General features: G+C 36.8%; 1 protein-coding gene across 1 annotated transcript; it reads left to right on the plus strand.

Annotated features, from left to right (window-relative positions):
• Positions 1–878: 878 nt before the first annotated feature.
• LOC308640097 (transport and Golgi organization protein 1 homolog) lies at positions 879–25,344 on the plus strand (the record flags this gene model as incomplete). The annotated part of the gene is made up of 22 exons (XM_081312134.1): positions 879–1,008; positions 3,764–3,897; positions 8,345–8,366; positions 9,288–9,376; positions 9,618–9,695; positions 9,782–9,892; positions 11,102–11,173; positions 11,353–11,457; positions 12,090–12,212; positions 12,315–12,420; positions 13,440–13,495; positions 13,584–13,674; positions 13,846–13,984; positions 18,689–18,790; positions 19,638–19,698; positions 19,815–19,850; positions 19,929–19,996; positions 20,116–20,216; positions 20,398–20,535; positions 22,166–22,242; positions 23,875–24,037; positions 25,052–25,344. The coding sequence occupies 22 exons, from the start codon at positions 879–881 to the stop codon at positions 25,342–25,344; spliced, it is 2,295 nt and encodes a 764-aa protein (XP_081168260.1).

Here is a 25,344-nt window from a genome sequence, read left to right on the forward strand (position 1 = left end):
GTTGGTTCCCACTAAGTTGTGGACTTTTTCGGACCAGGACCAGATATCTTGTCTTTTGATTTTCATCCACTCCCACACCATGCTAGGGCTTTGTCCAGCGTCTGGCATGAATGGTAGCACAAAATGAAAGTTAAAAATATGCTGTTGAATTAAATGATTTCTTCCCTTATGGATAAAGATAAGAATCTCAAGATCTTAGCCCAAAGACTAATGTCCATCTCTCTGCCCCCACCTGTCCCCGCCTTAAAAAATAAAGCAGGCCATTGTCTCCAGTTTACACCCTCACTCACAGTTCCATTTACCTTCCCCTTTCCTAATCAGAGGGATCTTGGGGTGGGGCTTCAAGGAACCTTTAGGAGTTTGAAGGGGAGGGAGCCTGGAACCATAGACTAGCTATGACAAGTCAGGGGTGGGATTTGGTAGTTCAGAAAAGGAGGTACCAGATCAGGAATGGGGGATGGGAGTGATGGTGGAGTGGGCTAGTTCAGGATGGACCAGAAATGAGATGTTGAGGAAAGCCAGAAAGGACCGGTTGGCGGAGTGGGGGGGGGATGGGTGGGTGACATCACGCGGAGGGTCACTTGTGAGGGCACAGAAGCAAAGGCAGGTGATTGGACGAGAAGGAGAGTCCTAGTTGCCAAGGCAGCGACTAGAGGAGAAGGTCTTCAGTTGAGGAGAAGTCTCCACTAGAGAAGGATGGAGCTCTGGCTCCTTGTGTTCTCCAGTAGAGTCTGTGGATCGACCCCCAGATATCCCTGCTGACGTGTCACCCGGGAAAGGCTTAAGCCTTCCTGGGCGCCACCCCTCCCTGCTTCGCTACCCACCCGCCCCCTGAGCCCCGCCTCCACCGCGTCACCGGCTCCCAAGGTGACCACAACATGGCTGCAGTGCCGGGGCTGCTCTTCTGGCTGTTCGTGCTCTGTCCTACCTGGCGAGTGCTGGGCCAACCGGACCCAAAGCACAAACTCTGTGCAGACGACGAATGCAGCAGTGAGTGCGAATGCAGCCGTGAGTGCGCAGGCGGGCGGGCGGCCCAGGGTCTCCGCGGTGGCTCTTTGGGGCCGCATGGGGCTCCGATCCCCTGGTCCCCAGCCCCGCGGGCTGGGCTAGGGGGCCGCAGGATGACGGGTGGGGCGCAGGAGTGACAGAGCCTCGGGACCCTGCGTGTGTCCCCTCCGGCTCTGCCGGAGCCCCGGCCAGCCCGCTCGGGTTGCGGGGGGCTTCGACTCCCACTTGTTGCCAGCATTTTATGTTTCTCTACTGTCTGAGGCGGGGTTGGGAAACACGATTCCCCAGGGACAGCTCTCAGTTTCTTCCCTTCCAGGATTCGCCTAGGATCTCAGTGGGTGATGGGGTTGTGCGCCGCGCGCCCGGGGCTCCCCACGCTGTAGCAGAGCGCTTTTCTGCCCCCTCCACAGGGACCTGGGCCGGTGTGGTATCAGGGCAGATGCTCTCCAGGGCTCGGTTGCCTTAATCCCAGCGGCAGGTTGATGGTGGGGCTCCTTGGGAAAGGCTCACTGGCCCCTTCGTCCTTTTGCTGCACTGGGGATTGGGCTGGTTTTGCCTTTTAACAGGGAATAGAGTTTAGGTTTGGGAAGAGCACCGAGTCCAGGCACGCAATGTGTTCCGAGGTCTCGGCCGACTCTGCTTCAATCCTGTCATTTCTGTGCATAGAAGCCTCCCTTCATATTTGAGGTAGGGTAGCAGGTGGGCCAATAATCTTTTGCTTTTGAAAGAGGCCAAGGATCTGCACTGGCCACCTGGCAACTGCAGCCTCTTCTGTGCGCAGGAAGCGGACAGAATTGCTTCCCAGTCCTGGATTGGAGGTGGGCGGTGGGGAGGATGTAGCCATTCAGATTCAGATGAAGAGGTTTGTTGCAATAACAATAATAAATACTCCAAGATTTTTATAAGCCAATTCAGTTTTAGACTCAGTCGCTAGTGTTGTTGGAACCTCTTTCCTCTATATATTTACTGGCCCAGAATACTTCTTATGGCCTCCCGCTTGGTTTCTAGTAACCTTGCAACTTGATGACCGTGTTGTCCATAAATTGTAAGCAGTACATATTTTAAAATATTCATGCTAAAAAGGCCAAGAAGTTTACCATTGAGCTTTTTATGCCTAAATTGGTGTTACCAAAAACAAATTTTATAATTTGAATTGTTTGTTCCACTCCAATAAAGAAAAAAGATGTCTCCAATATATGTTAAGCAGTTCCTAGAGGTAACCCTAAGGCTGGAGTAAATAAACACTCAGAAAAGCAAAGCAGCTGCCATGATATTTCCTTTCAGTTTTGCTATTCTTTGCTATCGAGCACTATCCTACGTGGGCTACCTGGACAATCTCATCACTGATGCTTCCTCAGTACTAAGACATGGTGTTGGTAAGGTTCAGTGGGGTAACATAACTTGAGAAATGGCCTGTGTCCAAACAGATGTGACCAAACACAACAGGTGGGTCTGTGTTGTGTTGTAGGAAGTAGTGAGGTGTGTATGTCAGGTGTCCTTGTGTGCCTTCCAAATAAGTGCTCCAAAAAAAAAAGAACTAAATAGGTGCTCCATAGTATGCATTATGTTATCACCTAATATATTACTGATTTGTAAATCCTCTATGACCTAAGGGGGAACAAGAGAAACATTGCCATTTCCACTTGTGATGAGAATTCCCCACTTTAAATTGTCTCTCACCTTCAACTTGGCCTCTTAATTATATATGAATTAGGATGCTGAGAGTTCTGAAAATAGTCGTATTTTAGCTTCAAAAAAACAAGTTACCCTCTCCAAATCTGTGTTTGTTCCTCAGACATATATTTTTATAAAACACACATTCTTGTGTATTTTACTGCTAATTGCCTTTAAAAAATTGTTATTTCCATTTCTTTGTGCTTTTTACATACATCTATTGTCCATTTTGTCTTAAATCAGAAACTGTATTTGGTCAACCAAAAGAAAAATGTTGCTTCTACCAGTTTCTAGATCAATTGTGATTCTAGTCCTGCATTTTAAGCATGAAGGTATTGCCTGACCTTTTCTCATGGTTAAACTTGTTCCTTGTCAGATAGGATACCCACTTTTGATTTTGTTTATTAAAAAAATACGAATGAGGATGTTTTGAAACAATCTCAATGTTGGATATAGTCAACAATATTTGCTCAGAGAAAATACATTTCCTGGTAATTTACCCAGATCCTGAACACAGAGACGGTAACTCTGCTGCAAATGAAATTGACAGTGTTTACGGCTGCATGGTAGCACTTGCAGCCACTTAAAGTAATGTCTTTTAGCGGTTAGTTCAAGTTAATTAACCCCTTGGGGGTTCCTGGATATTCTAACCTCTTCCCTATTACCTCTGCATGAAGCCATACTTAAGCCTGTCCGTGTCTACACTTGGATTTACATATTTGCAAAATGAAGCTTTTTATGATTATGAAACAGAAAAAAATTGAGGCCTGCAAGAACCAAGAGTTTCACTGAAACCAGCCATGGTTGGTGGTAGCCACTTTGCTTTTTATTTCTCAGCACAGAGAAAAATAGAGAAGCTTCCTTTTCCCTTGTCTAATTGCAGGGAATATTGTATTTTATAGCAATAAAATCTCTAAGGATTTTAGATACTTTGAGCAGGTGAATTAAAAGTGATTCCAAAGAGTACTGGAAAAACTTGATTTTTGTTCATAGTGGGATTCATATTTCCTGATGAGTCAATATGGACTGTGAAAAATCAAATCCTAATGTTTGTTTTTCTTTTTTCAATGTTTATATACAGTGTTAATGTATCGAGGTGAAGCTCTTGAAGATTTCAGAGGACCAGATTGTCGTTTTGTGAATTTTAAAAAAGATGACCCTGTATATGTCTACTATAAACTTGCAGAGGTATCACCAGAACTTTGGGCCGGAAGTGTAAGTAAAAGTTTGACAGGTGTTATATTTTACTTTTGATGGGTTTTTCAGCAGTGTAGATTTAAATGACTGATTTCTTGGGGTCTTTGTAGAGTTAACCTGACCTCTCTGCCAGGCCCTGTGCTCCTAACACACCTTAGGCCTGGCACAGCATAGAAAGTCAGGAGACTTTCTGAAACAGAACTGAACTGGTTGTGGTTGCTACCCCTCACATCAAGTTCCAGAAGGCTCTACACATCATAGAGGTTGTCATGGTGAAAACCTGACAATTCTTAGCTTTGCTGCTTCAAAAGGGAAGGATTCATGGACATTAGGGTTAATCCTGTAAATTAAGTCTGAGATAGTAACTCAGGCATGCATATTTAAAGTTGATTTTTTGTGTATTTTACCTAATAATTTGTGATGTTTTTACTCTAAAAAAGCAGAATATTATGTTCATTATGTGCTTTTTTTCCCCCCTTTTTTTCTTTTTTGCAACTTCTGGGTCATCCATTTCCTGCTTTTCCTATATTCTATGCCTGAAGGTTCCCCCAGGGGTTCTACTTCCAGCCAGTTGTATGGATCTTCTGATGAAAGACATGACATTGTTTATATCATGCTTTGATATTTTAAATGGGGAGATTCACTAGCAGTGACCTCATTGAGAGGCTTATGAGTATTGTCCTTTTCATTTAAAAAAAATGTGATATGTGGATTGTTTACTTAAAATAGTAGCAAGGGTCTTTGGTGACTGTAGGAATGTTCCAGTTTAGAGACATTCCGGGTTGCATCCTTGAAAGTTCTCACCCTAAATAAAACACCACACAGCAGAAAATAAGACAGAAAATAAGAGTAATCCCTGTGGGAATACTAGTTTCATTTTGTTGCCATTTCTGATTCTTCGGGAATGATCTTGAAACATGGTGCCTCTAGGTACAAACTTTATATTTAGACAGAGTCCCAGTTGCAGTACTCCATATAAAGAACCGTCTATTGTTTCTTTCAAGTATACCAAATAGGATTGGTAACCTTTAAACTTGGAACTGCTTTTCCATGTACCTAAGTGGCATTTTTCATATAGTAGTCATCTTTCTCTCCTTCTTTGAGCTTTTGGATAAATGGGCTTGATTTACATTTTCTCCTGTCACATTGTAGCCTGTTAACTATGTTCATCCCTAGGACTCTTGCCATTCTGGGTGGCAGCACTCATCCTGTCTTCCTGAGGAGCCCTGCTTTCAGCACCTGACCAGAAAGGATCTTTGCCGACTGATGAGTGTTTGGGTGGCACTTTGTTTGCATTGCTCCTGTGGCATTCATTTGTCTTCTTTGCCTTCAGTCAGGTTGTGTTTTATCTTAGCTCCCTATAAAGTGAAAAACTCAGTTAGGAAAGGACCCCTGTCTAATCCATCTTCCTTTTGAATATTTCCTTTCAGGGCAGTGGCACTTAAGTACATTTGTTCTGATAGTAGCTTATGCAGAATTTGTTCTCTTGTGGCAGTTCTTTGCTCCCCACCCACAAATCAAATCAACAGCACCTTGGCAGGGATGATGTATGGAAGCAAAATTAGATATAAAAATTATTTCCAGTCATGAGCCTCCATGATTCTGCATTTTTTTTTTCATATCACAAGAAATGGGATACCACCCATTGTGTAATTATGGAGCTTTATATAATCTATGGTCTTAATTGACACAGATTAAGAAGAGATAAATGTGTTTCCTTTCTCCATACATCTCTGGTTTCTTTCCCTTTTCCAAATTTGTTCATTATGAGCTAAGCAGAGCATGTTTCCATATGCTATAGCTATTTGCATTTCTTTTCCTGAGATCTGTTTATTTCTTCAGCCCATTTTTGTATAGGTTTGCTGGCCATTTTATTTATAATGTTCTTTATATTTAAGGAACATGATTCTTTGGACAATAATATGTTGCAATTTTTTTTCCTCAGGTTGTCATTGTCAAACTGCGTGGGTGTGTTTGTGTGTGTGTGTGTGTGTGTGTGTGTGTAGCGGGTTTAGATACAGCCAGGAAAGATTTTTTTCAATGAGGCAGGTTTTGCCCACTCATAATACATAGAAAATTTCACCCAATATTTTCTAGTACTTGTTTATTTTCTATTTTTACATTCATGTTTCTTATCCATTTGTAGTTTATCTTTTGAATAAGTAGAGAAAAATCCAATTTTACAATTTTCCATGTGGTATTTGCAAATGCTACTTATAGTCTGCCCTCCCTGTACCCTTCATTGCTCTTCTTTTTCAGTGCTTTCCTGCTTATTCTTGTTCTTTTGAATTGACTATATTCAACTTGACGACAGATTTTTAAAGATCCACATATCTTCATTCCCTCCCCAAGTTAAACGTCCCCAGTTTCTTCAATTTAGCACGTGCTTTTCGGGGGCTATTCATGATTCTGTTCTTTTCCACAAGTCATGCAACCTTAAAATGTGGCATCCAGAAATGAAGCCACCGGCGTGGGGTGATAATGACATGATTCCTTAGGGTAAGGCTTTTTAAAAAGAGTGTCATCCACAATTGGAGAAAGTAACAGGACTGGAGTGAGCAGGGAAGGAAAGCCCAGTCCGAGCAATAGTCCTTTAGAAGGGAGCAGGAGAAGCTTCTCCTCTTCTGTCTGCACTTTTGGGGCAGGTACCTGGTGTCTCAACACATTGACAAGGGTTTTGCTCTGGGAAGGGCTGGGAGGCCTGACTTTCACCTTTTTCCTAGTCTCTGCCTATAATCCCCTTCTGCTAGTTCCCTGGCTTCCTCCAGGGCCTTCTAAATCGCCGGTCCTCTCCCAGTTCAGGGGACAGGTGAGCCTCTTTCCTTCTGGAGTCCTTTCATTTGGACTCTTCCCAGATTTTATGATTTGATCATATGTTCAGAAAATACCTTTTTATTTGGAAGTATAGATTATGTGTTGTCCAAAAATCCATTAAATGTTTTGTTCATTAAGTTTTTTTTTTTCCTGAGCAGAATTAGTCTATCTCTGTGTATGTGTGTACATATATGTATGAGTGTGTGTGTGTGTGTGTGTGTGTGTGTGTGTGTGTGTATATATATGCGCTTATACATACTTATGTTTGTACTGTAGGTCATTCTGTTTCATAGTTATTTAACATAATTGGAAGAAAATTATTTTAGGTAAATGGACTTTGCATATGAAAAGCCTAACAGTTAAAGAGGCCAAAAGCATTGGATACAAATCTTTTCAAATCTGAGTGTTCTTTTTCTGATTTCTTAATTATTTCAGACATATCATTGTTAAGATAAGTTTCCTCTCCTTGTACAATTGAGTGTAAAATCTCTTAAAAAGTATTCCCTTCTTAAATAGAAGAATCGTTTGCCTGGATTCCTGTGAGGAATTTTCTAATCTCATTGAACTTTTTCTCAGCTAAAAGGAAATAGAAGGATAAAGAGAAGGGAAAAACAGGAAAACGTTTTATATTTCTCTTGTTTCTTTCATTTCAAGAACCCCGGTACCTGTTTCTCTTTTCACTAGGTTATGTGGGATCTGGTTCCTAGCTTGTTGCTCCTCAGTTTCAGCATTTGACTTTGGAACTTTAGTTCCTACCTTAGATGACTGCTTTTATGCTACTTCCCATTTTCCTCTGTTGTCATTTTGAGTAAAAGGTTAGCAAGGCTATGACATTAAAGAAATATTCATTTCTTTCTGTGTTGGAGTTTTCTGAATGCAATTTCCTATTACGAAGATCCCATGGATGATCCATGGACACATCTGAGTATCCCATCACCATTTATAACATTTGAAAGTAATATGCTAAGTTACAAAGAAATTTAGTGATGTTTTAAAAAAAATTCTGCTTAGGTTTTATAATCAGGCAGTTTATTGCTGTCTTTTGGAAATGATTGTTTTTGTCCTTTCCAGAATATGTTAATTGTCATTTCTCTTGTTGCTTGTACATTTTCTTCTAGCAGTCTTCCCTTTCAGATTTCTTGCTATATATTTAGTGGTTTGCAGAAATAAGATGATGTAGCCTCTTAGTTTCTAAATTCAGCCAATAGCCAAATTTAAATTGGAGTTCTAAGATGTTTTCTGGTGAGTGAAAGTGGCATATCTTAGTACAAAGATTATGCCTTTAATATTGTTTCCTCAGATTCCTTTTGAATAGTCATTGTTTCTAGACTTTATCCTGGTTATTTAGAATTGTCAAGTAAATGATTTTGAGTACACACACACACACACACACATACACACACACATCTTTACTGTGAAATAAGGTACATATCTTAGTGTTTTTATGTCAGAGGCTATTTATGAAATATCACTACCAATTAAATTTAAAAGGCTTGTTAACCTTTACTTATTTTTAATCCTATAAATTATTATCCTGAACCAGAATGTTATTAAATTCTCACTTGGTTATGATTCTGACTGTTGTTTTAGGAATGCTGTTTCTATTGAGCAGATGTTTGACATCAAATTTAATCTTTTTTCTCTCTTCTAGGTAAAAGATAGAGTATATCAAGGTAAATTTTTAGGTTTCTTAAACTTGTAATAACCCTTTGTATTGGTGTTTGATGTGTGTTTTATGTATGTTAGAAGTAGATACAGTGACTTTTAATGTCTATTATCTTTTTTACCTCCTGAAAATTTTACTATTCCTAGGTTGCTAGCATGGATAATAGAGTGGATGATGATGGTTCCAGCTCTGAGATAGGAGATAAAGAGGAGGAACAAATTGTGGATAGGGAGATGATGATAAGTTTTAATTTGGGGCAGATTAACTTTTGAATATTGATGTAAAGATGTATTACATTTGAAGAGTATTTCTATGCTAATGATTTAATCATGCATTAAGTAATTGAGTAGATAATTTAAAGAACGGTAATGTGAATCAGTATGTTTTCATTTCTGTTTTTCTTTGCAAAGAATTAAATGATTCCATTTTCTGAAAAGAAAGTATTTTGAGAAGGGAGGAATATCAAGCTACAACACTTTACTGTATTTCCCATCTGTGAAATAAGCTTAAATTGAAATATCATTTTGGATGGGAGGGGTACCTGGGATTGAACTCTGGGGCACTCTACTGAGCCACATCCCCAACCCCCTATATTTAGAGACCAAGTCTCACTTAGTTGCTTAGTGTCTCGCTCTTGCTGAGGCTGGCTTTGAACTTGGGATCCTTCTAGCTCAGCCTCCTGAGCCACTGGGATTACAGGTGTGCACCACTGCGCCCAGCAAAATATCATTGTTCTTATATTTTTCTTAAATTTTAATAATTTTTATACTCTTATTGCTAATAAGCATAGATTGCTTTTTAAAAGCATAATAGTTATGCTAAGAAGTATTTCCTCATAGTACCATATAACATGTCTTTGCTTTTAGTAGATTGAGTAATTGAATTTCATTTAGTGATTGTAATAATCTTGTGTATTTCCCCCTTTTAGTCAATGAACAGCAAATTTCCAAAAAGGTGAACAATTTCATGAAAGAAAATGAAGAACTAATGCAGAAATTGTCAAATTATGAACAGAAGGTATAATTATTTTTTTAGTTTCTTTCTCCCTTGGTTCTAGCTTGAATCATTTCTACCTGTTTTAATTTAAAAATCGTATTTTAAAATTTTAGTTTCATTATTTCCTACAAATCATCCAAATTCTAAGCAGTCATATGTATTAAGTACTGCTTTCTTCTAGAAAGGGTCACTTGTCTGGAAGTAACTTGTATAGTAGCACTATAATTTGTGTATCTTAATTCTGAATGCTTTATTTACATAGATAAAGGAATCAAAGAAACAGGTCCAAGAGATCATGAAACAAAATATGATTCTTTCTGATGAAGCAAATAAATATAAGGTAAAAATCTCTTTGGGGGGAATTACATTCTAAACTCAAAAGTAAATGTAATGAGTGAGTAATCTTGACACCTTTTTTTTTTCCAGGATAAAATGAAGCTTCTTGAAAAAGTTAAAGAACTTCTGGATGAGAAAGCTAAAAATCTTCATGTTATGTTAGAATCTGAGAGAGAACAGAAAGCTAAGAATCAGGACTTGGTAAGAGTTTTGCTGCTAAGTGTTACTGCAATTTGGCTTTTGAAATATTTTGTAAAATTGGTTAAGTTGAACTTAGTCCAGCTGTTAACTAAAGTAAGATTAGGAGTCAAGGAAGTTGAACCCACTTCTGCCCATTTTGTGGAACTTTTAAGTATTGATACAACAAATTATTTTTATGGGCCTAGGAAATATTTTTATTCTCAACCTTAGATAATTTTCATATTGCTTTGCTCTGCCCTTGGAAACATGCAGAACAACTAAAGAACTATTGTCCAGTTGAACAGTATTTGTTTACTTTTTACTTGAAAGAGTAATGAATTAATCAATTTTCTGTACTTAAAAAAATTTACTTACATATTTAATTTTCAATTTCTATAAGTTTCTGTAATTACATAAAAGTTGCAAAAGATAGTAGAGTGTGTGTTCTGAAATATCCTACCCCCAAGTAAGCTTGATCACCTAGCTGAGGTAGTATTTTCTCCACTGTAAAAATTCTTTCCAATCCTTTTCATATTGTATTCTTTGGAAGTTCCCATGCACAGCCCACAGTTAAAGTATGAAGAGTTACAAGCTCAGGATGCAGCTCATGGTAGAGCACTTGCCTAGCATGCATGAGGCCCAGGATTCAATCCCAGGCATTGCAAACAAAGATTGCAGAGTTATGTCCACTTCCTTAAGGAGCGAGTATCTTTATAAATTTTTTGGAATTCTTTTGTATGTGAGATTAGTCTATTCTTCCTTAAATTTTATCATTTTTTACTTCAGATAAGAAAATTTTAAAAATGATCTTGGGAAATTTTTTTCTCTATCACTAGAAAAAAAATTACTAATTTGAACTGGTTTACTTGAAACAGTAATTAATTAGTTAATTTTCTATGCTTTAAAACATTTTATTTACTTATTGCATTATGATTTTCTATACTTTGACCTTTTTTTCTGGTTATCTCATAAACAGTAAGGTTGTGGATGCCATGAAATATTTATGACTTCATTTCCCTCATCTCTTTCAGTTCTTCATTTTTTGCTTAGTCCAAAGCTGGATCCCCTGCATTTACCTGAAATGTAATGGGATGGCTTGACAAAAATTTTGTTGTGTTTATCTTTTTTAGTATATATATGTGTGTGTGTGTGTGTACACACACATATATATATATCAGTATTTCTACTGAAATCATAATGCATATTTTGTGTTCTGTTTTCACCTGGCAGATAATGGAAAATAAGAAATCTATAGAGAAGCTTAAATATGTCATTTCAGTGAATACTTCTGAACTTTCAGAGGTAAAGCTGCCAACTCTTGCTAACGGATATTAATACTACATCTTACTTTTGTTGCAGACCAAAAATTTGAGGTGTGCTAAAATGTGCAAAAAATGAGAACTATATGATGTCTGGTTTGGGAAAGTATAACTTTGTTTTTTCTTTGGAATTAATTCACTAACTATAGTGTTTTGCATTAGCTTCAAATTGTCCTTAATGAAGCTAAGCTTCGTGAAGAGAAGGTGAAGTTGGAATGCTGTCAGCTTCAGAAAGAAAATACCATTCTTAAGAAGAAGAATGAACAGGTAAAGAAAATTTGATGTCATACATAATGTAAACTAGAGAAGTGAATATCATTATCTTGTATCTTTCTTGGATCTGTTTCTGAGGTAAGGAATATTCATGTAGGACCTTTTCTAGATATGCAATGCTCCCCAAATTGAGTGCATATATATGGTCTCCATCTGTTTTGGATTTTTGGATTATTGCTTTTCTTATCAAATGTCAATCAGTTATTAACTTGCATAGCCTCAAAGAAACTTTTTAAACCAGAAAATTAAGTATTTTATGATCCTCTTTTGAGTAGTTACTGATTCACCGGCCAAGGGAAGATTACATGATAAGGAATCTAAATTTAGGAGACAGTCATATGTGCCCAGCCATTCCTGCTGGAGGTAAATTATTTGAATTGGCAGCAATTTTCTGGGGAATGCAATAAACAGGGTCAACTTCCTGATAGCTCTGATGTTCTTACTGCAGCTGTGAGAGTTGGGGCCACTCTGCCCTCTTCCTTAACCAAGGTCTCAACCCCCTCGATTGAGGCAGGCCACTGAGGAGTATGGCTCTCTATTTCTTTGTCTAAGTCTTGTAGTCCTGATATATCCAGTGCAGAAACCCCTCCCTAACCCATAGGAATTCATGTGTTTTGACTTTTCAGTTGCAGCAGGAAGTCAAAGACTGGAGTACATCACACGCTGAGCTCAGTGAACAAATGAAATCATTTGAGAAGTCCCAGAAAGATTTACAAGTAGCTCATAGTCACAAAGATGATACTATTAATGTAAGTTTATACTCCAAATAAATACATGTTTCATCTCATGAATTCTCCTGAAATCTTCTGAATTAAAATCGAGAGTCTTCCAACCTTTTGCTTCTTTTCTAGCCTTTGACTAATTGCATCACACAGTTGAATCGGTTACAATGTGAATCTGAATCTGAGGATCAAAGTAGAGATGAGTCAGATGAATTAACCAATGGAGAGGTAGCAGGTAAGATCAGTCTCAGGGAGGTTGAATCCTTTTTTGCTTTCCTGTCTTTAATTAAGTATACAGATGCTACTCTTCAGCTGGCTGAATTTCTTCTTAAGCTTCAGGGTTGTAGACACATATCACTGGATCTATAGATATGTCTGTTGCATTGGCAGAGGTGGGTTGCTGGGGTATAATGTAACAATAGGCATGTGAAGAACACTGACTTTTTCTATCCCATTGAAAACTAGTAAGTACACTGCAGCTACAATAGTCACATCCTATACCTCTAAGTATTGAACATTGTACAGTAAGAGAAATTTATTTCTTAACTTATGCAGATGATACTTGATTTTGATACTCATCATCTCTATGGCTCTGTGGTTTTAAGGTCCACAGTCAGTCTTAAGAGTCCGGAGGTAGTTGGAACCATAAACTAAGGCTGTGAGAACAGAGGCTAGAGACTATCAGAAAGCTAGAGAGGGAGTGTAACAATGTTTACTGATGAGGAAAATATTTCCAGATGTTTTCTCCCAAGTTGGATATTGCTTACATAGCAAGTATTTCAAACCACACCTGGTAGTAGATTCAGGGAGAAAATAGAGGATTGAATCTTTCTAAACAAGACACTTACTTGCCCAGGTGAAGATAGATCTGAGAGAGAAGAAAAGCTTTTATCTTACAAGAATAGCATAGATAACATTTTAGTTGTGCATACTAGAAATTCACCTTTTTTTTTTAAGACAGACAAAGTACTTTTATTTATTTTTATGCTGAGGATCAAACTCAGTGCCTCACACATGCTAGGTGAGCACTCTACCACTGAGCCACAACCCCAGTCTGAAATTCACCTCTCTTTTTTTCTTTTTTAAATCTAAGCTTGCAATTCTCTTAAAAGTCATTAGTCTAATCAGTTTAATTATTTAATTGATTTTTTTTTCTTCTGGTGTTTGAACACAATCATTCTTTATTTTGGGGAAGTTAGGAGAATATAGAGTTAAAAGTAAGGAAAGAAAAAGCTAAAGTCTTTTGTTTTTTAGGTGATCGGAACGAGAAGATCAAAGATCAAATTAAGCAGATGATGGATGTCTCTCGGGTATAGTTCTTTGTAAGAGTCCCATAGTGCCTGTGAATTCTTCCTGTGCCTCACTTTTAAGAATACCTCTCTTTTGTGCAATTTTTAGACACAAACTACAATATCAGTAGTTGAAGAGGATCTAAAACTTGTACAACTTAAGCTAACAGCCTCGATGTCCACAAAATATAATCTAGAAGGTGGGTTCTTCTTGAGAAGAAATTGCCATGTTGGAAAGACTTAAAATTTTATTGGAAAGATAAAGAATGGCTTCTTGCTTTCATGCTTCTTACTTTTCTTGGCACTACTCCCTCAAACAAGTTCTTAAGTCCTTGTACACATATAGAGATAAGCTGTTTTATCCTTTACAGACCAAAAAAAGAAATTAGAAAGTGACTGCAATTCACTACGGTCTTCTAAAGTTGGACTGGGAGATGAATGCAAAACTCTTAGGCAGAAAGTGGAGATTTTAAATGAACTCTACCAGCAAAATGAGATGGCATTACAAAAGTAAGATTTTCATTGTTATTGTTACCACTGTGTGAACTAACAGATAATTTTATCTTAAGATTATTTACAATTTCTTCTAGTTGTAATAAGTAGAGATTTGTCTTTTTTCCTTTGTGTTTTGTTTCCTATAAGTTGCATTTTTCTTTCCATCGTCAGTCTTAAGAGTCCTGAGGTAGTTGGAACCATAAACTAAGGCTGTGAGGACATCGTAATCAATTGTCAAATTCATATGAAGGCAGGAAGTGGTAAACTGGTATTAACAGTCACTGATGTGGAGATACCTCTCAAAGATCTAGACCCTTTCTATGATCCCACTATTTATTTTAATTACCTTTCATTGTGATCAGTTATGTAATTCTAATGTTTTGAACTTGTATCTCTAACTCTGGTCCTTTAAAAATATTGAGTGATTTGGAATGACATGTTTTAGTAGAATAAAAACTTCAAAAAGGAATAATATTTACTTATTGATGGTACAAGTTTTGGACTTGAATATCTCAGATGTTCACACTAAAAATTGAACTGTGGCAAGGACCTTAGGAGTTATGATTACAGAAGTACTTGTTTGTAGTATATATTTATATATTAATCTTCTCAGTGTGGAGCTAGTTATTTTTTGAAAGTTCATTTGAAGTTTTTAATCCACAAAAATACTTGAATTCTCTAAAAATGGTTTTTTGTGTCATATTTTATTTGTTTGCACCTGATTTTACTCTTCGGCATATATATATATAATCTTGTTAAAGCAAAGACAGACCTTCTTACAGACCTAACTATTTTTAGGTATTTTGACTTCTGTTGCCTAATTAATGCATTAAATATTGAAACCTTTCCATTAACTTTTCTAAAATTCTTTGATCTCCAAGCGACCTTTTTAGAATCTCGAATTTTTGTTCAGGCCAGTTCTAAATGCCTGGCCTGTTTCAAAGAAACATTTCTCATTTTATCACTTTTTTTTTTAAAAAGAACACTTGTTTTCTCTGTCCCTACTAGTAATATGAATGACCTAAATGGCAATTAATTTTCTTTTTAATGCAGTTAAATTGTAGCACTATTTTCCTCAACTCCTCCAAAATTCATTCAGTCATCATCTGTGGTTTGTACTCTTTTTACTCATCCCCAGGTACTATGTTAGTTCATGCCTGTGTCATCTTTTCTGTTTCTAACCTAGGTGATCTGTCTTCATTCTCCGTTATTTATATTTTTATATAATTTATTTCAAATTCTTAGTAATTTTCTCTATAGCCGCTTGAGTGGACTTTCTAAAATATAAGTCTGTCCATGTCAATATGTGCCTGTGGTTTATGAAGAATTTGCTTTCTATTTGATGACCTGTTCTTTTTTCTTCCTTGTATCTTTTTAATAGTTTAAATATTTTTAATCATTTTCCTCATCCCCTGTATAAGCTTGATGTAATCATAAATTATAATGGAATTATACTTATATAATTATAATTTTATTCATCTTCTCATAATTTAAAGGCCATGGTATATATTCTGGATTTAATAAAAACCTGACATAGATTAATAGGTTTATTATTTTTTTTATGGGCTTTAAGTAGCTCCTGAATCAGATAACTGTTGTGGCATTGTATGTTAGTACTTCATATACTGTGAACTCCACAAGACATTCATTCAATTTATACACATATTTAAAGTTTCTGTAGTTCTGCATTCTACACTGTTGGTTTCTTATTTGAAATTATTTTCATTCTATTTGAACATTGTCCTTTAATGATAGATTTGATTAGTGTATCAAAGGTAGTACAAGGATAAACAGAGAATAGTATTTTATCCACTAAATATTGCTACCTTTATAATCTGTATTAGGTTGACATGAACTTCATGATTAGAGTTAAAACCAGTTTCCATTTTTGAAGGATCTTTCTTTTGGCTACTGAATTTTGACTGTTACTTAGTTTTAGCAATTTAAAAATATCCAATTAATTACCATCTGTTTTAAATTTTTTCTTTAAGGAGTCCATTATCATTGTTGTTTGGTCTTATCCCTCCCCTAGTTCCTGTAGTCATTTCTCTGTTTTTTTAACAGTTGTATTGGGAAGTGCCTAGGTGTAGTTTTCCCCACCCCACCCACATTTTCCTCTTGCAGTTATGTTGCTTGGGACCATTAAACATTTCTTGAATTTTCGAGTCTTTTTCTAAATGTTGATTTTACCTCATTCTCTCTTCTGATTATAATAATGCGTATTAGAATTTGATTTCCCCTGCCTCCTACATTCTGGATTTATTTCTTCTGGATATTTTCTTCTGACCTGTCTTAAAAGTGCTAGGATTTATTTTACTTCCCAAATCTGCTGCTAAAAACATTCATTGAGTTTAGGATTTAAGAAAGTTCAGGGTTTAAAATATTATTTTAGTTGTAGATGGACATAATATTTTATTTTATTTTTTATAGGATTTTTTTAAGAGAGAGAGAGAGAATCTTAATATTTATTTTTTAGTTTTTGGCGGACACAACATCTTTGTATGTGGTGCTGAGGATTGAACCCGGGCTGCATGCATGCCAGGCGAGCGCGCTACCGCTTGAGCCACATCCCCTGCCTGACACAATATTTTATTTATTTTATGTGGTGTTGAGGACTGATCCCAGTGCCCCGCACATGCTTCACCACTGAGCCACAACCCCAGTCCTATTTCAGTACTACAGCTCAAACCCAGGACCTTGAGCCATGTGCTCTACTATTGAGCCACCTCCCCAGACTCCTTGCTCTTTCTCATAAGGGACTAGTGTCTTACTGCTTTCCAAGCCATCTTTAATCTCATCATTCTGCCTCTGCCTCCTGAGTATCTTCGACTGTAGGTAGGTCACCACACCCAACTATTTCTTGGTTTTATAGTTTCTAATCCTTTGACAAAATTCATAATCTTTTTTTTTTCCCTCTTTTGTGGTGCTGGGGTTTGAACTCAGAGCCTTGTGCATGCAAGGCAGCACTCTACCAACTAAACTATATTCCCTGCCCTGAAATTCATAATCTTGACTTTACTTTTTTGACTATATAAAGCACAGTGATTTTAAAACATGTGCGGATAACCCCATTAGGTGGTTTCCTTTTCTGTGGGATTTTTTCTCACAGAATTTTGTCTTATGGAGTGCCTGGTCAGTTTTGATTGGCTAACATTGTTGTGATAATTATAGATGAAATTTGAGGACTAAGATGAAGTTATCTTCTTATAGAAAAGTGTTGAGGTTACTTGAGTAAGATTGTCACTTTAAACTTAGCAATTAAGATAATTCAAAAATGACTTGTCTTTTCAATGTTTCAGTATTGTTCCTTTTGGATTTTTTGCCTGTTCATCACTTAAGTGTGCAGTACTTTCTAATCTAAACTCAAAGGCTAGGGCTTTTATTAAGGGTCCCTTTATTTGTAGCCCCAAACACTTATTTTTTCCTCTAAGCCCAGGAATTTGATGAAGGCTTAGTTCAGACTCATTATATCTTTGTGTTATCTTCAATATGTGGGTAAACCTAGGAGAAAAGTACCTTAAAGTGCCAGCATTACTTGTAATTCTGAGATTCCTTTTTCTAATGGATCTTGGCCACATACATATATCTTCACTGCCTTTTTAGCTTGGATCCTTTCAAACACAATTTTATATTCTTATAAAGATGTTTTAATTGTTCTTAGTGCTCTCAGACTCTTTGATAATTGGAAACAAAATTCTCTCTGTCCTTCAAGATTCAGTTTTCTCCATATTCCTTCTTAAGCTAGTGGGGAAAATTATTATATTCATTTAGGCGTCATTTATACCTGAAACAGTGAGCTCTTTTATTCTTTAGCATCTTACAAGGTAACTAGTATATTATAGCCACTCATAAAATACTTGCTGAAGAATTAAATGAGAAGCTATATAAGAATATATAATCCCCTTTTTCTATTTGGTATCAATAATCCTTTTTTACTATAATTCTTCTGATTTATGGAAAATTAAGTTTCAAGTTAATTATCTTTTGAATTGGAACTATGGCTAAAGTAGTACAAGGATAGCAGAAAATAGTATTTTTTAAATCATTAAATGTGGCTACCTTTGTCTCAGTAGATGAACATCTTGAGTTTCATGATCAGAGTTAAAACTTGTCAGTAGATAATACTCTGATCGTGGGTCAGTTTGGCTTCTTTTTCTGGTTGACAGACATTATCAAAACTCAGATTTGTCTTTTTGCTTAATTGCAATTCTTTTGAAATAGATATCTAAAGTGTGAAAAATGTTCTGTGGTTAATTGCATAGCTAAAAGACATATTCTAGAAGATTTTTTCTTTGACTGACTATATCTTTATTATGGTACCAGTCTTGGATTGAGAAAAGAGTTCCTCCATGACAAAGATATACTTAGTGTCCTACCCATGGCAGAAACGAGAAAAGAATTATCCCCTGCTTTATCCTAATATGTTTAATGATGTTAGGTAGATCAGTCCTGATCTTCCACATTGAAGTAAAGTGAGTTTTTATTATCTTACACACAGGATACTTGCCCTTGGGGCACATGTTGTTTTCACATTTATTTTATTTACTGGTAAGTAGAGAATTAAGAGGAGAAGTTAGAAAATGTAAGTGATTTGCCAGAGTTTGATTTACAAAATTGCAGGTTTGAATTCCTATTTTATGTGCTTAAGCATTTTATAGAATTGTGGGAAGTGATATTCACAGAGAGAAACTTTTGATTTGATAACTGGCTTTATTTTAGGAAACTGAGCCAGGAAGAATATGAGAGACTAGAAAAAGAGCAGTGGCTGTCAGCTGCAGATGAAAAGGTGGTTTCCGCTGTACAGGAAGTTAAAAATTACAAGTGAGTTCAGTTTCTAAAGGAGGGTGTCAATGTCTAATGAACTAGTGTTAGCTTTCTTTTTTAATCTTTTTTTACATTATGTAGATAGAAGAAAATAGCATGGAAGTATAAATAACGAGAGGATATGAATACATTCAATTCACACAGGAGAAAAAATAAATTTCAACTTTACAAATGAAAAATGTTAACAAAAATTTACTTATACCCAATGGGCAAGACCATAGGGAACTTGGTCAATGCAAACAGTTCGGAGGGTTTTGTATGTTGTAGTAATTCTTTAAGAAATCAGTTTGCTGTGTGATGTATCAAGACCCACAAAAGTGTGGCATTTGATAGACCTTGGAAATCTTCTATGGATATAATTTGAAAAAAAGAAAAAAAGTTTTAAGGAGGAAGATATTTCTAGCAGAATTACTTGAGAACACACTGATAAACAGTTAAGGAAATTATAATTTATCATTCAGAATCTCTAGCAATTAAATGATAAAGAAGTTATTAGTATTAGGTTTTTATTTTATTTATTTATTTATTTTTGGTGCTTTACTACTAAGCTACATCCTTAGACCTTGTTTTTACTTTGAGACAGGGTCTCAGTTGCATAGGTTCCCACTTAATTGCTGAGACTGACCTCGAACTTGTGATCCTCCTGCCTCAGCTTCCCAATCATTGGGATTACTGGCATGTGGCATTGCACCTGGCCTGTAGTATTAGTTTTGATCACACTGGATTCATATAACTATAGAAATGTTTTTCTTATGTATGATAAAGTCTTTAAAAGTATAGCTGATGGAATAAAGGGAAAATGGTCAGAATGTTTCAAATGTTATTCAATTGTTGTAATTCTTAGGCGGAGAATTGAAGAGATGGAAGAAGAATTACAGAAAACCGAGCGCTCATTTAAAAACCAGGTAGTAATTAATACTGTCCTGTAGTTGCAGAATTCTTTGATATCTAATACAGACAATTATAGGCTATTATAATGAGTCCCTAAAAACATATTTTTTTAATGTGTTGTCCTTTTCAGATTGCTATGAATGAGAAGAAAGCTCATGATAACTGGGTAAGATTTTTTTTCCCCCTTTTCTTTATTTTGTACATAGCCTACCGCAACTGAATTTGAATATTTTCTCTTTAATAGCTCAAAGCTCAGTCTGCAGAAAGAGCTCTAGCTGCAGAGAAAAGGGAAGCTGCTAATTTGAGACAGAAGTATGTGATTTTGGAATCTTACTATATGTTTTATAGTGTTTTAAGGTTATGCTAGATATTATCTATGAAGGAATAGATTGCTGTTTCATAATTCAGCCCATTCTTTCTCAATATTCAAGACTATTGGAAATGGCCCAAAAGATGGCACTGCGGCAATATGAACCCGTGATTGTAAAACCTATGCCGGGAAGACCAAATTTACAAAATCCTCCTCGGAGAGGTAAGGGACACTTTGTAAAAGGAGCTATTTTATTTCTTGGTGCAGAATGTATGTAAATTACTTTTTATTTCTGTGTGTAATGGTTATGAAATAATCTGAATGATTTGCTAAAGCGGGAGGTGAGGGTTGGTGTCAGGGAGAAGGCTGCCTTAAAGTAGTAACATGGCATTGTTGTCTTTAGGTCCACTGAGCCATAATGGCTCTTTTGGTCCATCCCCCGTGAGTGGTGGAGAATGTTCCCCTCCACTGACAACAGAGCCAGCTGGGAGACCTCCTTCTGCTACTCTTAATCGAAAGGATACGCCTAGAAACGGATTTGGTGAGCATTCACATGTTGCTTTATAGTAAACTGCTTCAAGGTTTTGTTTTTTTTTTTCCCCTTTTGAATATTCTAATGAAAACATAGAATTTGGGCCTGAACAATATATAGAAGATAATTTCATACTTTATCTTAGTGAATGTTTTCTGTAAAATCTGTTCTAGAATAGAAAACATTTTTTTTTTCCTGGAGGTCCCTGTATTGTTTTTTTTTTTCTTTTAAATTTTACACTGTGGAGTGTAAACCTTTATCTTTAAATTAAATCTCTATGGTGTTCCTTTCCCAAATATTATAAAAGTAGTCTTAAACTTTATGTAGCATACATATTTCCAACATGAAATACTGAGTCTTATTTCCAATTCTAAACAGGACTGTAGTCTTGGTAAGATTGGAAGTCAGGTTATACAGACTAAAGAAAAGCCAGCCTATACATACTTCAAGTCTATAGCTTAAAGTTTAGGACCAGTACTTATTAATCTGCTGTTCTATCAACCCAAGGCAGTTCTTTATTTTACTTAAGTCTCTTCATAAATTGTGATTTACGTATTGGGCAACCCATTTAAAAAAAAAATATTTTTAATTGTAGATGGACATGATATCTTTATTTTTTAAATGTGGTGCTGAGAATCAAACCCAGTGCCTCACATATGCTAGGCAAACACTCTACAACTGAGCTACAACCCCAACCCCTGGGCAACCCATTTTTAATGTTGCTTTCTAGTTATTGTTGAACCCTGACCTGTCCACCAGTGGTTTATTTCTTCTGAAAAATACATACAAGGGCTCTGATCTTTCTTTCCCAAGGGTCAATGGATGGACCTTTACCTTGTACTGGTCTTCTGAGGCATCTGGGAAACCCGTTGCCTCTGGTAAAGGGACCAAGTAATTTCTTCTTTTTTTTTTTTTTTTAATTTTATTGTTGGTTGTTCAAAACATTACATAGTTCTTAATATACCATATTTCACAGATTGATTCAAGTGGGTTATGAACTCCCATTTTTACCCCGTATACAGATTGCTGTGTCACATCAGTTACATTTCCATTGATTTACAAATTGCCTTTCTAGTGACTGATATATTCTGCTGTCTATCCCATTCTCCACTGTCCCCTCACCCATCCCCTCCCCTCCCCTTCTCTCTCTCCATCCCCTCTACTATAAATCGTTTCTTCCACTTATATAATTTTTCTCCTACTCCTCCTTTCCTCTTATATGTAATTGTGTATAACCCTGAGCCTCACCTTCCAATTCCATGCAATTTCCCTTAACTTTCACTTTCCCTCCCGCCTATCATCCCTGTTTAATGTTATTCTTCTTCTCCAGCTCTTCGTCTCTACCCTGTCCTTGGTTACTCCCCTTATATCAAAGAAGACATTTGACATTTGTTTTTTAAGGATTGGCTAGCTTCACTTAGCATAATCTGCTCTAATGCCATCCATTTCCCTCCAAATTCTATGATTTTGTCATTTCTTATTGCAGAGTAATACTCCATTGTGTATAAATGCCACATTTTTTAATCCATTCATCTATTGAAGAGACCAAGTAATTTCAAAGAATCTCTAATTGTGGATGGAGGATTTTTATTCTTTTCATGTTAGAATAAGTCTGAATCCATTCTTTGATCTCTAACAGACCCAGGATGTGGTCCAGCTCACATGAACAGCAGTTCCAGAAGTTCTTCTCCAGCTAAGGTGAAGAATGAGGGCAAGGTAAGTTCTGTAGTTACTGTGAATCATGTGGTCATGCAGGAACATGTAGCTTTCCTACAGTACTTGCTCTTTGCTTTATCCTTCTTTGTGTTCTATTTGTACTATCCCATTTGTTTTTTTAAAAGCAAACTGTTCCCCAAGAACCTGAGACCCCCTCAGTTTAGAACCTGAGACCCCCTCAGTTTCCACCATTACTTCTTTGACTGAGCATCCAGTTGGAGTAAGTACTTAGAGGTTGAGAACTGAATTGGGTTTTATTCTGTGCATTTCTGGGAAGGATGTTCAGAGTATGACACTGATCTTGTTTGCTTTAAACTGCATGCAATATTGAGCTTACTTTTCTCCTTAACTTGGGACTGTTGCTTAAGTGTGTACAACTATAATGAACTACAGAATGTGAAAAGTTATCACTCTAACTTTATATGGTGTTTTGTGTTGAATGCTCTAAGGCAAAGTAAATTCATTATAAGTTATATAATTAATCATTTTTATTTTTGTTTGGAAGAATGCTATTTAAGAATTCCTCCATTTGTGCAAACCCTATTTTGAGTGATTAGAATTAGATTGGTATCAGATTTTCTGAAAGTGAAATACTGTTTCAGTGAAACAATGATCATCTGAAATGACCTCTTGAGCCAGTCCCAAGCAATGGTCTCATTTGTTCACATAAGTGTATTCTCTTGTAACTGTGTTGCTATTATATCTGGTAGGTCTTCTGCAGCTCTACAATAAAATAAATTTCTAATTGTTTAGTTTGAAACCCATTACTCATAGGAAATGATAAATCAATATCTCAAATGGTGTACAGTAAATGAAAGTAAATATTAAAGCCTTGTCTTCCTAATTTGTGTGTATAGCACTGTGTTGGAAAATACTTATCAAGTTCCAGTGTATATATATTCCAGGAATATACATCTCTGGAGAAATCTAAGGGCAGCTTAGATAAGACCCCAAACCCCTTTGTAGTAGAAGATTTAAAAGAGAGCAAAGACCCGTTGTTAGAGAGGAGTAGAGGTGGGAAAAGCATGGCTTGGAGGCAAACCTGGGATTGAGTTCCTTTTATATGCAGTGTGGCCTTCAACAAATTATGATATTCCATTTGCTTTTGTTCCCTCTTATTTAAAACAAGACAGTCTACTTAAAGATCTCAGAGGTTGAATAATACATGAAAGACTTATTGAAGATACGCTGAATAGTAGCTATTATTACATGGGTAGAGAATGGATTTTTCATTTTATTCTGTTCATTCTTAATATGGAAGGTAATGAGCTATTGTGATGAAAGGGAAGTGATGGGGAGGGGGGGACTCCCTTTGAAATAGATTGTAGTGAATAATACAGCATGACATACTGGTCAGAAATCACCTCTGTTAATAACCTCTGCCAGTCCTCTTGCCTTTCCCTTTCCTGTGCAGATTAAATCAGTAACAAACTGCTCCCTCTTGTGGCATCCTTCTAACTTCTGTAAGCTGTCAGTGGGAATACACAGGAGGGGTGGGTAGAGTTTTGTTGCACTGATGGTGTTCTCTGGACAGGTGCCTGTTTTGGGTTTTAGCTTTTATCAGTGTTGGTACTTTGTCTTCATACGTAGGAATTTTAAAACTTTCAACTGCTTTCAAATCTTAAATCGCAGGCTAATATGGCTATGAAAGGGCCCCCTCCTTTCTCAGGGGTACCCTTCATGGGCCTCCCTATGGGACCCCCGATGGGACGACCTCCACCACCTCCCATTCGATATGGACCGCCACTTCAGCTCGGTGGGCCTTTTGGGCCTCGGCCAATTCCTCCACCATTTGGTATGATGATCTGAACAGTAGTGATTGACTTATAAATCACATTCATCTTTCATTTCTATTGCTTGCTAAAACAGTTGGTTGCTATCTCAGGTCTTAACAATGAAAGGATAAAGCTGAGTACATTTTAACTTTTCCTCCAGTTTTCTGGGATATATGGGACACTACATAATCTTATACTGAGATAGGCAATAGCTATCTCTCATAGACAAGGATAAGGGGCTATATACAGAAAATCCAGAAATATTACTTCTGCAGATGTTTGTTGAAAATCTGTTGATGTGCACTGCAATAGATGGAAAGGTGGATGAGACACATGCCATAACTTAAAATTTTGTCACAAATATGAAAATCCAATAACATAAAGTTTGTAATCACCCATAATGGAAGCATAAGCAGTAGGTTATAGAATATAGAAAAGGAAAAGTCAAACCCTCCTTACCTTGAGAAACGTCAGAGGGAAGTGTTAAAGAGGAGGATTTAACAGTGACCTAATAAATGTTGCTGATTTAATTAGGTGGCTGTGGAAGGCCTTTTCCAGGAGGGCAAGCACCTTGATTCTGATGGCATGTGTAAAGTCCATGCTGAAATACTTCATGAATTTTTAATGGATATGGTAATAAATAGTGGGATTTCCTTTTATCAAAATTTCTTTGATGTAGTAAAGTTCTTATTTCATAATCTATCATCTTGTCATGGTAATATAGTACTTCCAAATATAAATGGAGCTCTTGTGAGATAGAAATAATTCTGCAGTTACATAGTAGGGAAAGAAAAAAGACAAGCCTGGAGCTAGGTAGAGCCATGTTTAAATCCTTAATATGTTGCTTCATGGCTGGTTGGCCAAAGGCTATAACCTAAACTTGTTCCATCTCAGTTTGCCTCATCTGGCAAGTCAGGATGTTCACCAGTTGATGTTCTAGGCTTGGGAGAAATTAAAGACTATATTAACATACTTGAAATCACCCTAGTTCAGAAATTTCTGGGCGTTTACATAACTTCCTTTTTATTTTCCAGGTCCTGGTATGCGTCCAATAGGCTTCAGAGAATATGCACCAGGTGTTCCACAGGATTTGCCTTTTGACCCACGTGATTTTTTTCCAGCACCCACACCATTTAGACCTTTAGGCTCATTTGGCCCAAGAGAGTACTTCATTCCTGGTGCCACATTACCACCTCCAACTCATGGTCCCCAAGACTATGGGCCACCACCTGCTGCAAAAGACTTAATGCCTTCACGCTTTAAAGATGAACCTCCACCTACACCTGACTCTCAGAGTAATGAGGGCTGTTCACAGGCCTTAAAATAG

This window comes from Spermophilus citellus, assembly GCF_964194105.1.
Source record: "Spermophilus citellus genome assembly, contig: SCAFFOLD_122, whole genome shotgun sequence".
NCBI lineage: Eukaryota > Metazoa > Chordata > Mammalia > Rodentia > Sciuridae > Spermophilus > Spermophilus citellus.